The sequence below is a fragment of the Notechis scutatus genome, chromosome 6, assembly GCF_049901735.1.
Source record: "Notechis scutatus isolate UNSWTSFEM ecotype Mainland chromosome 6, rNotScu1.2, whole genome shotgun sequence".
In the NCBI taxonomy this organism is placed as follows: domain Eukaryota; kingdom Metazoa; phylum Chordata; class Lepidosauria; order Squamata; family Elapidae; genus Notechis; species Notechis scutatus.
Genome location: NC_142014.1, coordinates 28,153,549 through 28,169,259, shown reverse-complemented (window position 1 = coordinate 28,169,259; position 15,711 = coordinate 28,153,549). Strand labels below are relative to the sequence as shown.

At 44.7% G+C, this 15,711-nt stretch overlaps 1 protein-coding gene across 2 annotated transcripts in view; it reads left to right on the top strand.

Moving 5' to 3' along the window:
- COG5 (component of oligomeric golgi complex 5) overlaps positions 1 to 15,711 on the top strand; it is a 132,334-nt gene that overhangs the window by 75,514 nt on the left and 41,109 nt on the right. For both annotated transcript variants that reach the window (XM_087967795.1, XM_087967794.1), the window contains exon 11: positions 14,974 to 15,055. In XM_087967795.1, coding sequence (XP_087823921.1) covers positions 14,974 to 15,055 — 82 coding nt within the window. The remainder of the gene's footprint in view (positions 1 to 14,973; positions 15,056 to 15,711) is intronic.

Here is a 15,711-nt window from a genome sequence, read left to right as displayed (position 1 = left end):
CCAGAGTACAGACCTTCAAGGAGGACTTGGAATCTATTGAACTACTTTGCTTCCTGCAAAGGTTTCATCATTGAGGGTTGACTTTTATCCCTTATGGGAGGTACAATCACATCCTAGCCTTATTCTTGGGTTTCCCCTTTTGTCTCAACTGCTCTCGCCTTCTGGCAGCTCTGCTCATGCGCGCACTGGGAACAGGCTCCGCTGGGTCCTCTGCTTTGGTGCTGCCAGACTCCGAAGACTCCGGAGGCAGCACCCCACTCCCAGATGGTCCTGGCCCCATCCCTGCATCGGATCCAAGTCCTCCCCAGACTCCCTGACTGGTTCCCTTTCATCCTTACTGTCCAATTCCGCTGCCGTCTGCACCGGCTGCCGGGGAACTCCAACACATGGTGATGCAGTCAAAATTCAGATGTTGGGCCAGTGACTCATATTTATGATGGTCGCAGTGTGCTGGGGAGTTGGGGGGGGGCAATGTCATGTGATCAGATTTTTGCGACCTTCCGGCAAGCAAAACCAACGAGGAAGCCAGATTCACTTAACAATAACGTTGTTCACTTAACAAATGCAAATGATTCGCTTAACCACTCTGGCAAGAAAAGTCGTAAAATGGGGCAAAACTCATGTAACCAATGTTTCACGTGGTGACATAAATTTTCGGCTCAATTGTAGTCGTAAGTCAAAGTGTATATCCAGTGGTGGTTATTCAATTTTTTTTACTACTGGTTCTGTGGGCGTGGCTTGGTGGTCATGTGACTGGATGGACGTGTAATTCGGTGGCCGTGTGACTGGCCATGTGACTGGGTGGGCATGGCAAGGTGGCCATGTGACTGGGTGGGTGTGGCTTGGTCATGTGGCTGGGTGGGCGTGGCTTGGTCATGTGGCTGGGTGGATGTAGCAAGGTGGTCATGTAGCTGGCTGGGTGGGCATGGCTTGGTCGTGTGACTGGGTGGTCATGTGACTGGGTAGCCATGTGACGGTGGGCGTGGCAAGGTGTTTGTGTGACTGGGTGGGTGTGGCAAAGGTGGTCATGTGACGGTGGGCATGGCTGGGTGTCATGACTGGGTGGACGTGGCAAGGTGTTGTGTGACTGGGTGGGTGTGACAAGATGGTCATGTGACTTGGTGGGCGTGGCTTGGTCATTATATCATGGGTGGGCGTGGCTTGGTCATGTGACTGGGTGGGCATGTGACTGGGTGGGCGTGGCAAGGTGGTCATGTGACTGGGTGGGCGTGGGCAACTTGACGTCACTCATATCAAAGGGTGCCTGTGTATCTCTCATAATGTGTGAGCATTATTAGTTTTCCCCATATTTAACTTCTGAATGCAGGCAGGGGGGAAATGAAAAACAAAGCCCTTATTCTATGCCCAGTTTTTAGCTTTCTCATCCACTGTTTCTTTCAGCAGAAAGAGGATAAATTATATGTGGATTCTTGGCGAAGCTAAAATTAAACAGTGACTCTGTGACATGGTTTGCTTTACTTAATTGCATATTCTTTTCCAAGCACAGTAGTGGTTATAAATTAGCAAGCAGGTTTTATAGGCAAAACAATTCGGATTAACCCCAAGATTAACATCAAACCACCAATCAAGAAGAAAACAATATCCCAATCAAGGAATTGCCAAACAAGCTAACAGTAGACCAACCCAACTTCCAAGATCGCTCAGCCAACACTAACAAGACAGGCAAGTAGAATGTAAAACTGAGAGCGAGCCCCACTCCTTAGTGGCAGTGATGATGTTACGTAGTTTGGTGATGAAATGTCTGCAAGAAAACAACCAATCTCAGAGAGCCCCCATCCCCTGAAAACAATTCTTATTTCATTTCAATTTGGCCATTCCTAACAGCTTAGGAAAAAGCAATTATTTTCCCCAGATTATTTTAGTAGCTTAATATCTTTGAGTAAGTAAGTTGAAAGCTTTATTACAAGAGCCACTCTAAATCAACAAGAATTACCCAGGAAAACACAACTTTGATTCATGAAATATAGTCCTCGACTTACAGCCACAATTGAGCCCAAAACTTACGTTGCTAGGTGGGAAATTCATTCAGTGAGTTTTGCCCCATTTTAACGACATTCCTTGCCACATTTGTTGAAGTGAATCTGGCTTCTCCGTCGACTTCGCTGGTCAGAAGGTTGCAAAAGCAGATTCCGTGACTCCAGGATACTGCAACGGTCATAACTGTGGACCAGTTGTCAAACATCTGAATGTAAACCACATCACCTCAGGGGATGCAGCAATGGTCGTAAGTGTGAAAAACGGTCATAAGTCATTTTTTTCCACTCCGAACTGTCACTAAATGAACTCTGATGACCCAGGGTGGGATACAAAATAAACACAGTCACAAAAACAGGTGAAGCCCCTTTTATTCCTTCACTTTGCTTCCAAGCTCCAAATATCCTTGACGGAAGACAAAAAACTCCCTCACAAGCAGTTACGAAAAGGAGGAAATGCCATTTAAACTAAAAATGCCTGTAAATTCTAAAGAATAAAAACAACAAAGCCACATTGAAGCAATTAAGGGAACCAGGCAAGATAAGGGCTTGAAGACGTCCACAGAGATCGGAACACACACTGGGAAGAACGCCAAATTCAGAGAGGAATGACAGACCAGAAATATTTCCACACTTTGTTTCCAGCACTGGTCCATACGCATGTCCGTCCTTTTAACCAGTTCTCACAGCTGCAGCCCATGAAGAGGATCAAGGCCCTTTCCTCCCACATAGACCATGCCATTCATGTCTCTCCCTTATCCTCTCCTCCCTGCATGTCCTAGGATGGACAGGGGATGGGCCTGGGTCTTCCTCTGACTGCCCAGCCGGCCTCTGCCCTTCCCCAGCCTCCTCCACAACCTCCGGAGCCACACTTCTACTCCCTGTCAGCTGTTTGTCCTCTCCCTCGGAGTCAGTCTCCAACAGGGGCATGACATGAACTGTTGTAAGTCGAGGACTACCTGTAGTTATAATATCTTCCAGCTTATCTCCAAATACTCTGATCCTGAGCCATGAAAGCCACAGGAAGATTTAAAATCGAGCTAGCAATCTAAAAATAGATACTTCTGGCCCAGCTCCCCAATCATGACAAACTCTCTGAAGTGAACTCTAAATTCCTTTATTAGGAGTGCCAGCAGCCCTGGCAAAAAGTTTCTCTCACTGCAGGCTAACAAGTCTGTTCAGCAGGGTAATTGTCTGCCATACCTATTCATCTCTGCCCACCGCCTGTTATTCCCAGAGCTAAGGTGGGACTTTGCTAGCAGTGGTGGCTCTTCCGTCCCAAGGACTGGCCCATAGATTTCCACTACTCTCCTCTCCTCTGCCTTCTGCACATTCACACATCAGACACTGAACTCAGCTGTTCCTCCTCTTCCTCATCAGCCACCTCCAAACCTGGCTCTTCCGTCCCAAGGACCAGCCTGTAGATTTCCACTGCTGTCCTCTGCTCTGCCTTCTGCATATCAGGCACAGGAGCCAGCTGTCCCTCTTCTTCCTCATCAGCCACCTCCTGGCTCTTCCGTCCCAAGGACTGGGTCACAGATTTCCACTGCTCTCCTCTCCTCTGCTTTCTGCGCATCCACGCATCAGGCACTGGGCCCAGCTGTTCCTCCTCTTCCTCCTCAGCCATCTCCAGACCTGGGGGCTGTTAACTCTCCAACTGAAGGCTGATGGATGACCCAGGCTCCGCCTCTGTCTCTCTCTCTGTGCCAGCTCCATTCCCTCTTCCCCCTTGGAGCTCTCAGGTTGCCTTGATGCTGATCCTGACCCCCCACGCCGCCTCCGCCTCCTCCTCCTCTGATTTGGCTGCTGGAGGAGCCAGTGGCTTACAGGCCACAACATAGATGAGGAGTCAGTATGGTCAGTGTAACTCAGGTATAATATCATATTACGCACAGGCGCTCAAACTACAAATTCGTTTTTTTAGAAGCAGGTTTACTTCTCTTTTTCTTGTGATCGCCTCCCAGTTTGTTCCTTGATTGTCACTTGCCATTTTGCTTCCGTTCATCTTCTGGTCTGTTCATTTAATACATGTGAGTGGGGAGTCCGGATGCAGAAACCCCACCCCACTCCATTCACGTGGCTCTACAGCATTAGCCTGAAGAATTAATTAGGGAAGAGGTGTATATAATGTAAAAACTGCAATTGGTGGTCTCTTCTTCTTGAAAATGTCCTTTTTTATCTTTTCCTCCCATGGAAAACATAACAGCAAATGGGAAGGCAGCGGTCTTAAGCAGATGGGAGAGATAATTTAGGTGCCATCTGTTTTTTTTTTTAAAGAGTAGAAGCTGTAGGAAAAAGTACTTGGTGGGGGAAGAGCTTGCAAGTGGCTCATTTAATAGCAATATCTGTGGGCAATTCAATGGAGTCCTTGAATTACGACCACAATTGACCCCAAAATTACCCTTGCTAGGCGAGACAATTGTTGAGTGAATTTTGTCCCAGCGTACGACCTTTCTTGCCACACCGTTGTTAAGTGAATCTCTGCCGTTCTAATATAGTAATACCACTGTTAAGTGAATCTGGCTTCCCTATGGACGTGGCTGCTCAGAAGGTCATCCAGAATGATCACCTGACCTCAGGACACCATAGCCAGATGGCAAGCATCTGAATTTTGATCAGGTGACCATGGGGAAACTACAATGGTCGTAAATGTGGAAAACGGGCATAACTCACTTTTTTTCAGTGCCGTTGTAACTTTGAACTGTTGATAAAATGAATGGTTGTAAGTCAAGACTACCTCTATTCTTATTGAAAGGGAAATTTTCTCCTTTCACAAAGGAGGTATCAAGTCGTAAAATATTCCTATGGCTGTTTTTGAGTTGCCATAAACAAGGGCGGGGGAGTGGGGGGACAATCTGAAGAAGCAGGACAGCAGTTTAAAACCAGAAATACATCCCATCTGTCATGCCCCAGTTGGAATCTGGTTCCGAGGGAGAGGTGGAACAGCTGGCAGGGAGTGAGAGTGTGGCTCCTGTGGCTGTGGAGGAAACTGGGGAAGGGCACAGGCCGGCTGGGCATTCAGAAGAAGACCCACGCCCACCCCCTGTTCATCCTAGGGCATGCAAGGAGGAATGGATAAGGGAGCAATGTGGTTTACGGGGGAGGAAAGGGCCCTGATCCCCTTCATGGGCTGCAGCTGGGAAGACTGTTTAAAAGGGCAAACTGCGCATGGCAAAGTTGCTGGAAGCAAAGTGTGCATTATCTTTGTTGAGACTTATCTGGGTTTTGGCGTCCTCCCAACTTTGTGTGCCTTGTTATGTTTTGGAAGTCTGCAAGTTATCCTGGTCTGTCGTGTTAATTACTACAGCGTGGTTTGTGTTGGTTTTTTAAAATTTCTACTTTATCTGTATTTTGGGTTCGGACTGCATTTCTTCTCTTTGTAGACTGTTTTTGGAAGAGTTTGATCTCCCACCGAGGATAATTGAACATTGTGGGCCAAGTTGGAGGCATTAAAGGGAATTTATCTACTTTGGTGACTTTGTTATCTTTGTGCCACGCCCCGATAATCACACTGCACTTATCTTACAAAGATTGTAGCTAGGCTACCAGATATTCTGCCCCACGAAAATCCTTCATTGGAGAACATGATTGATGACACCCAGCCCGTGAATGTGCCTCATTAATGTGCCTCATGAATTCCTCATGAATGTGCCTCATGAATTCCCTTTTCATGTTTATTTTTTCTCTCATTTGTTTAGTTTTTATTTCTAACCTTATACTTGTATGTTATCTAACACAGGGGTCACCAACCTTTCGGACCTCAGGGACCACTAAATTCATAATTTTAAATCCCGCAGGCCACTAATACGATCTGCCCAATGATGGGCTGAGTGGGCGTGGCTAGGCAGTCATGTGGCTGGGTGGGCGTGGCCAACTCGACATCAAAACAAGCAAGAGTAGACTGTTAAAACCCTCTTTTAACAAATTATTGTTGTATTTATCTCGTAGAAAATTTACTACGGCTTCTTATCTAGTCTTCCTTCTCTAAGGTAGCACAGCAACTAGATGTTTGGAATTGCTGAGTAAACAGTCAAAATGTAGACATGCAGTATTGAGTAGGGAGCCAATTGCAACTCCAAACATTGTTAACTATGGTAGTAGCAGTTGTCATCCATCAGAAGTCAAAATCATTTCGCATAGGTTGACCCTTCTTAAAATGTTTGGATGAGGAAGACAGATTTCTGTTTGTCCACATGAGTAAGCTTAGTAGCACCAAAATAACTACTTTGCCCATTTTTAAAGGGCACTCTGCTCCTTCTCACACGACACAGTGACATGAACCCTGAGGTTTACACTCGGTTTGCTAATTCTGCTAGCTAAGCTAATCCTGTCCTTGTGTTTACTTTCTGCACCAGCTGCACTCCTAGTTGACAGGCCCATCTGTCTCCTTGGTAACTCTGCAGGACAAGTCCTGTCCGGGAACAGATGGTAGATTCAGCCCTGCAAGTCCCTTGAAGAAAGACAAAATAATAATTTAGCATTTTTGTTAAAAAAAAAAAAAAAAACACGATAAAAGTACATTTTGGGATTTCACATTCTTGCAGCGCCCGAGACGAGAAGTTTAGGTGGTATGGGAGAAAAGCAGACTGAACTGGAAGGTGGCGTTAAACACATCATCAGTTTGGAATCGTTACAAGAGACCCAAATCGACTCTTTTGAATTCCGCTGACCTCTTATCTAGCACTAGTTTAGCTTCAACTCTTAATTGACTAGATCCTTGTGTATAATAGATAGTAATAATACATTCTTCCTGTCCGGGAACAGATGGTAGATTCAGCCCTGCAAGTCCCTTGAAGAAAGACAAAATAATTTAGCATTTTAAAAAAAGTACATTTGGGGATTTCACATTGTTGCAGCACCCAAGATAAGAAGTTTTAGGTGGTATGGGAGAAAAGCAGGCTGAGCTGGAAGGCGGCATTACACGTCATCAGTTTGGAATCGTTACAAGAGACCTAAATCCGACCCTTGTGAATTCCGTTGACCCCTTATCTACACTAGTTTAGCTTCAACTCTTAGCTGGCTGGATTCTTGTGTATAATAGATAGTAACAATACATTCTTTGGTGTTCATATGGTGACCGTTCAAAGTTACAATGGCACTGAGAAAAAAGGACATGACCATTTTTCACAGTTATGACCTTTGCAGCATCCCCACAGTCAGGTGATCAAAATTTAGATGCTTCGTAACCAGCTCATATTTATGATGGTTGCAGTGTCCTGGGGTCACATGATCCCCTTTTGCGACCTTTGGACAAGCATAGCATTAAGATTCACTTAACAACCGTGTTACTAACATAATAATGGCAATGATTCAGTTAACAACTATGGCAAGAAAAAGCAAAATTAACAAACGCTCTTAGCAACGTTAGAAATTTTGGACTCAGTTGCGGTCGTAAGACAAGGACTAAATTTGCCCTAAAGCAGTGATGGCTAACCTTTTCCACGTCGTGTGCCGAAAGTGTGAGGCACGCATGCGTGCGCTTGCGTGCCTGCACCCATGATGTAATGCGCATGTGACCCCTCCACTCCCCTGTGCATGCACACACATTTCCCCCCCACGCATGCGCGGCAGATACCCAACAATCAGTTGGCTGGCAGGGGGCGGGCATGCATACATAGTGGAGCTCTTCCAGGTGACCTCTTGCGTGCTGGCAGAAATGGCTCTGCATGCCACTTCCAGCACACATGCCGTAGGTTCACCATCACGGCCCTAAAGCATTGTCTCCTCCAGAATGAAATACATACTTAAGCTTCCAAATCTTTTGGGATTCTACAAAAGCAGAAAGAAAAAGCTGCATTTTTGTCCTCGTCTGTGTGAAAATCTTTGCTGTTCAATTTTGTGTTGGTGTGCGTTGAATGTACGGTGCCATTATACAGCTCTCTAGTTTCAGGTGAAGGATTTTATTCCTTGCAGTTAAAAAAAAATTAATTAAAAAAAAAACAATTCTGCTATGGAACCCCGAAAATACCTAACAGAGGTAATACCATAGAAATAAGGGAGGTGATTTTTAAGCAACTATTAATTCAAAAAGTTTTCTTCTTCTTCTTCTTCTTCTTCTTCTTCTTCTTCTTCTTCTTCTTCTTCTTCTTCTTCTTCTTCTTCTTCTTCCTCCTCCTCCTCCTCCTCCTCCTCCTCCTCCTCCTCCTCCTCCTCCTCCTCCTCCTTCTCTTCTTCTTCCTCCTCCTCCTCCTATTATTATTATTATTATTACACAAAAATGACAGTATACACAGCAAACGAGATAACCATGCTGTGTTTCGTATCACAAATCACTAGTCGAACACTATTATTATTGTTGTTGTTGTTATTTGTACTTTTGGTCTTATTGTTGGGATAGCTTTTGTTCAGGATACAACATTGAGGGGTTGTGTTGCTATAGAAATAAGAGCATATGGGACTTCCTTAGCAAAAATTCCCATGAGTGACTGCGGTGCAAAATGATTTATTCTTCTACAAGTCAGCGTTGTTTCTGACAACATTTAAAGAAAGTTTCCGTGGCTGTTTGTTTAGCCTTTTCTCCAAGAGGCCTGTTAGACTTTTGATTAGAAAATCATCATTAGCATTATTAGCATTATTTTGATAACCTGCAACGCACGTCTACCTGGGAAGGCGCCCTTAGTAAATGTACATCTCAAACACAATTGTTATTTTTTTTCATATTTCAATTACTACCCATGTGTCCCTGAAAATAAGACCTTGTCTTTTTTTTTGCCAGCAAAAAAGGCACCAGATCTTATTTTCGGGGAATGTCATCCACTGACAAACCTCTCTTGTGTGCGTCGCCCCCGGCCTCCTTTTCACTGCCAGAGGCCTTCAGGAACTTCTGCGGCTGGCAAGGCTTCTCCTGAAGGCCTCTGCAGCCGATTAGAGAGCTCTGGATCGATCTGGAGCTTTGTTATCAGCTACAAGGCCTTCAGGAAAGCCTTGCCAGCCTTGCTGGCTGCAGAAGAAATGGGCAGGTGTCAGGGTGTGCGAGGCCTGGCTACATCTGTCCAAAGTTAAGTAGTAGGGCAGCTCCACCCCACCATCCCCATCCTAGCTTAATTTTTACCCATCCACTCTGGAGTAGGTGAGATCTTAATTAGGGCTTATTTTGGGGGTAGGGCTTATATTGGGCATACGTGTAAAAATCAAGCTAGGACTTACTTTCACGGGGTAGGTCTTATTTTCGGGAAAACAGGGTAGGGTTTGAAAAACAGCCTCATTTGAGGAAGGAGACTAATATTAATACGAGAGCGATCGGAATCCATGTGTTATACATAATTGGGTTTGCAAATTTTTGTGCCTAAATTGCATCGTGGAACAGAGACGTATCTAATACTTCACTCCTGGGAGATGATTTTAATTTCATACTTTAAATCTTTCCCATTACTGCCTCTGTTTAAAAACTCTAGATGCAGTGCAGCTTATTGGATAATTATCTGTCTCATTTTCATGCTTGGCTCCTAATCCGGAAGGAGAGAGGACTGTTTAATATAATGGTGAATGCAGGTCACTTTAATTAAGTTGCTCGACAAGAATAATGTTATGGCAAGCGATACGACGGTTCCCTTTCTTCTGCAATTCAACATTGTAGTAAATGGACCCGTTGAATTTCTTGTGGCTCTTATTTTATTTTTGAGATTGTGGGATTATTTAGGTCTGTTTCATACCAAGGGGTGGGTACTACTGGCTTGCCCGGGTTCGGGAGAACCCATAGCTAATGTTATGGATGGTTCAGTGAACCGCCAAATCCCTCCCACCTTGCCCCACCCTTCCACCCTGCCCCGCTCTTTCCACTCTGACCCACCCCTTCTGCCCTGCCCCGCTCTTTCCACTCTGACCCACCCCTTCTGCCCTGCCCCTCCCCTTCCACCCTGCCCTTCCCCTCCTACCCTGCCCTGTCCCTCCCACCCTGCCCTGCACCTTCCACCCTGCCCCGCCCCTTCCGCCCTGCCCTGCACCTTCCGCCCTTCCCGCCCCTTCTGCCCTGCCCTTCCCCTCCTACCCTGCCCTGCCCCTCCCACCCTGCCCCGCCCCTTTTGCCCTGCCCTTTCTCCCTACCTGTCCCTCCCACCCTGCCCCGCCCCTCCGCCCTGCCTTGCACCTTCCGCCCTGCCCTGCACCTTCCGCCCTGCCCCGCCCCTTCTGCCCTGCCCCGCCCCTTCCGCCCTGCCTTCCCCTCCTACCCTGCCCTGCCCCTCCCACCCTGCCCTGCCCCTTCTGCCCTGCCCTTCCTCTCCTACCCTGTCCCTCCCACCCTGCCCTCCCTTTCCACCGTGCCCGCCCCGCCCCTTCCCCTGCCCGCCCCTTCCATCCTGCCCTTCCTCTCCTACCCTGCCCTGCCCCACCCTTCCCAGGAGTTTCCTATGCGGCCTGTTTTGGGTGTGAGGTAAGTGTGGACGCTCAGGTAGGGCGAAAAACGGGCCTCCCCGAAGGCCGGAAACAGGCCCATTCTTGCCCTCCCAGAGGTTCAAAGGAAGCCTCCGGAGTCCGGGGAAGGCAAAAATGTCCCCCCCCCTGCCGTGGTGCAAGAGGCTGACTAGGCCACGCCCACCATGGCCACACCCACCCAGCAACCGGGCAGAGAACCCATTGCTGAAATTTTTGAAGGCCGCCCCTGAATATTTGCCTTCCTTTTTCAAATTTATGTATTCATCTTACCGGAATATTTAGAATTCACAACAAATTAACCAAACCTCTCTTCAGAGAAGTGCTAGAGGTAGTCCTTGACTTATGACCACAAAGGAGCCCAAAATTCCTGTTGCTAAGTGAGGCAGTTGTTAAGCGAGTTCTGCCCCCATTTTAACAACCTTTCTTGCCACCGTTAAGTTGAATCACTGCAGTTGTTAAGTTAGTAAGATGGTTGTTAAGCGATTCTGACTTTGCTTGTCAAAACATCGCAAAAGGGGATTATGTGACCCCGGGAAACACGGCCAATGTCATAAATACGAGTCAATTGCCGAGCCTCCAAATTTTGATCACAGTTCACTTGGTGACAGTTTGAAGTTATAATGACACTGAAAAAAGTGACTTGTGACCATTTTTCACTTTTACGATCGTCGCAGCGTTCCCATGGTCATGTGTTTAAAATTCAGTTGCTTGGCAACCGACTCATATTTATGACAGTTTCGGTATCCCAGGGCCACATGATTCCCTTTCGTGACCTTCTGACAAGCAAAGTCAACGGGGAAGCCAGATTCACTTAACAACCAGGTTACTAACTTAACACCTGCATTGATTCACTTAACAACCATGGCAAGAAAGTGGTAAAAGGGGCCAAAATGTACTTAACTATCTCACATAACAACAGAAATTTTTGAGGGAGTCAATTGTGATCGTAAGTCAAGGACTACCTGCATTTGATTTCATTTTATTGGGGTTTTATTTGTTTGTATTTCAGATTATATCCAATTATTTTGGCCTATGATTGCAACAATGCAATTCTTTCTTTCTTTCTTTCTTTCTTTCTTTCTTTCTTTCTTTCTTTCTTTCTTTCTTTCTTTCTTTCTTTCTTTCTTTCTTTCTTTCTTTCTTTCTTTTTTCTTTTTTCTTTCCTTCCTTCCCTCCTTCCTTCCTTTCCTTATAAACTTGATTTTATTTTATTGGAGTTTTATTATGTTTGAATTTCAGATTATATCCAATTGTTGTGGCCTATGATTGCAACAATACAATTCCTTCCTTCCTTCCTTCCTTCCTTCCTTCCTTCCTTCCTTCCTTCCTTCCTTCCTTCCTTCCTTCCGTCCTTCCGTCCTTCCGTCCTTCCGTCCTTCCGTCCTTCCTTACTTTCTTTCTTTATAAACTTACTTATTCCAGCCTATGTAACACGACATTGCAAGTTACAATGTCGTGTTACATATACACATGTGTGCACATTCATGCATACATATGTCTCTCTAAAAGCTAACAAAATAAAATTATTTTACGGGGATATTTCATTGGATGTGCTGCACCTGAGCAAACTGGTTTTTTTTCCCCCTACCCTGCTTTTTAAGAACAGCAAAATGAAATTATTGTCACTGAGCTAAGAAGCTAATCAGATGAAGTCCATTATTCATCCTGTCAGCAACTTCTACCACAGAAACTTATCATCTTATAATACAATTTGCCTGTTGCTAGATTTTGGAGAAAGCCTTACTATATATACAGTCTTAGAATTATTATTTTTTCCTCTCATCTTCTCCACCAATGTTAATACTGTATCTTTATTTGGTCCCATTTTTCTCCCGGCTTCCAGGTGTTGTGAAATAGAGGTAGGTAGCCCTTGGCTTAAGAGCACAATTGAACCCCAAATTCCCATCACTCAGCGAGACCATTGTTAAATAAATTCTGCCCCATTTTACAATCTTTCTTGGGTGGTGCGGTGGCTTTGAGGTGGAGCTCTTGCCTCACAATCAGGAGGCTGTGAGTTTGATCCTAAATAAGAGGCAGATATTTCTCTCTCTGGACACGATGAGAATATATCTGCTGAAAAGAACTCCGCACTGGTGACAGGAAGGGCATCCGGCCAGTAAACCCTCAGCTCCATTCAGTTGCCCAGACTCCACCCCGCAAAGGATTATGAGGTCATTAAAATGATGGTGATGATGATTTACGATCTTTCTTGTCACAGTTGTTAAGTGAATCACTTCAGTTGATCATGTGACCCTGGAACATTGCAACTGTCATAAATGAGAGTCTGTTTCCAGGTGACTGAATTTTGATCGCACAAAAAGTGATCACATGACCTGAGACAGCACTACCGCCATAAATATCAGCCAGTTTCCGAGTGTCCAAAATTTTGATCACATGACCGTGGGGATGCGGCAACGGTTGTAGGTGTGAAAAATGGTCATAAGTCAATTCATCAGTGCTGTTGTGAGTTCAAACAGCTACTAAATGAACTGTTGTTAAGTCGAGGCTCACCTGTAAGAACATTCCATGTCTTGGGTCTAGGATTGGGCTTTTTTAGGATGTACGCTTAAAAAAAGCCGTGGGCAAAAGTTGTGCAGCAGAAATACACACACACAGACACACAGAAACTGTGGTTTTCAGAACAATATCTTTTTGACTTTCAGCTTTCCGTCTCTGATATCTTTTGTTCTTCAAAGCCAGGACAAATCTGCTTTTAGAGCTTGCTGAATGAAAGGGGAACAGATTTGCCATGACGCTTAGAGAGGGGAAAATATAAAACTTTTCTGGGAGGGAAAAATGTATGTTGGCTGCAACACTTTAAATAGGCCATGCTTCCTTCCAAATCTCTTTCTGCATCATCCATCCATTCAGGTTTAGGTTTTGTTTAGGAGGACAGTGACAGAATTGGGTGATGTTTTTTTAAAGTTGCCTGCAAGAGCAGCGTTTTATTTCTCCAATATAATGTACTGAAAGTAAAATCGATGTTGGACGGAAAGGCCAACATATATACAAACAGTGATGGAATCAACCATGGCATTGCAATCATAAAACCCTCATGACTTAAAAAAAAAAACCTTCAAGAAATGAGTAGATTGACAATGGCAATTAGAGAACAGGAAGAAAAAGATTATTCTAAGATTTGTAAAAAAATTTATGAATGGTTAGACAGAAGAGTAAGAGTAAGAAATGGAAATGTGATAATAGTAATAATATATTACAATTAATTGACTTAGATTGAGCAAGAGAATGAATATAATTTTGGCAAGGATGAAATATGTTTTTGAAAGATAATAATTACAATATTAATGATAACATAATAATTGACCAATGCGAGATAAAATATTGATTAGAATGGTTTTATATATATGTATATATATTAGCAAGTAAGAAATATATAATATTATTATGTGCACAGGATATATGTACCCAACAGACACACTGTTGAACTGAAAGATGGGTTTATATGTTTCTTTTTGTTGTAAAAATAAAAAGAACTTTTTCAAAAGAAAAAACAACAACCCTGCCAGATGCATTTGGGTCGGTCATCAGATCCAGAGATTTTGTCTTCCAAGCTTTTGGATTCGTGCTGGAACTTGCCTCTGACAGAAAGTGTGCTTTGGGCTATTCTGTTTGTGGTAGTTATACAGTGCCTGGTTGTTTGTGTGTGTGTGTGTGTGTTTTTTAGGTGTTGATGGCCGGCTATTAAGTCGTAGGCTGTTGTTTCCTTGTGCTACCAAGCCCTTACCCAGGGGTGGGATTCAAAAATCCCAGCAACTGGTTCACTGCCCGGTTGCTGGGTGGGCGTGGCCATGGTGGGCATGGCCAACTGGAACTTCTGGGAGGGGCGCCTTTCACATCCCCCAGGGTCCAAATGCTTTCCTCGAGCCTCCAGGAGGACGAAAACTGCCTCTCCCGGGGTCCTGAGGCCCTCCGGAAGCTGGAAACTTCTGGAGGGCCCATTTTTCCCCCCTCCCAGAGCCTCCTTGTGTTCCCTGCACTTATCTGCATCCAAAAGGGGCCACGTGGAGACTCCTGGGAGGGGAGGGGAGGGGTGGGTGGGACCAGCCAGTCGGTTCAACTACTGGTTCGGCGAACCAAATGTAAATTTAACATCCAGTTCGCTTGAACCGGTCTGAACTGGCTGAATCCCACCCCTGCCCTCGCCTCCTCTTGATAAGCTGGGGGTAAATCAGCACTCCTGTGGTTCAGTGAAAGAGCCCATTTCCCAGGCTTCAATTAGTTCCCAGGCTCTTTTTGTGCCTGCTCGTTCAACAATCTTAGTAGCTGCAAACATTCAATGTGTGTCCTTTTTTTTTTTTTTTGCCTAATTTTTTTCAAATTAATTTTATTTTACATTAAGAAGCGCTTGTAAAAAGAGAAAACTTTCCAAGTTGTAAATTTGATACAATAAAAAATTAATGCCATGTAAAATAATAATGAAAATTAATTAATTAATTAATTAAAAAAAACAAATAAGCTCAAAAGATAGGCTTGATGGACCACTAGGTTGTTTTTTTTCCAGGGGTTGGGTTTTTTTCCCCCTATGTTTTCTAAATTTGGAGCACATCTTCGTGACTGGGGCCAATCTTGTCTTCTTTCATTTTAGGATGGGCAGTCGGACATTTTGTACTGTTTCTGGACAGCAGTGACTCAAACTCTGGCTTCAGAATTGCAGAGAGCATCTGAGAGTAAGTACTGAACTCGATACGTACGAGGATGACATTTTTTCTACAGCTTTGAAAATCTTCCCACCATCGTCTTCTGTCGCACTTCTTTTGACCTGAATAATACAGGTGATCCTCGACTTACGACAGTTCACTTAGTGACCATTTGAAGTTACAACAGCACTGAAGAAAAGTGACAGGACCTTTTTTCACAGTTACAACGGGTTGTAGCGTCCCCATGGTCACAGGATCAAAATTGGGGACTGACTCACATTTATGACGGTTGCAGTGTCCCGGGGATCATATGATCATTTTTTGCGACTTTTCTGACACGCAAACCGATTCACTTAACAATCGTGTTTCTAATTGAACAACTGCAGTGATTCACTTAGCACAAAAGGTCGTAAAATGGAGCAAAGTTCACTTCACCAATATTTCACTTAGCAACAAAACCTTTGGGCTCAATTGTCAAGGACTACCTGAACGGCAAGCAGGAAAGGGCTTGTTTTCTCTTTTGGATGAGAAGGGAAACATTTTCAAACTAAAAAAAACCACAAGAAAATCCAGTTGCTTTTGGGAAAAAGCACCTTTCGGACAGTGGTGGGATTCAAATATTTTTACCATCAGTTCGGTGGGCGTGGCTTGGTGGGCGTGCTTTGCATGCGTGCAAACTTTGCGTG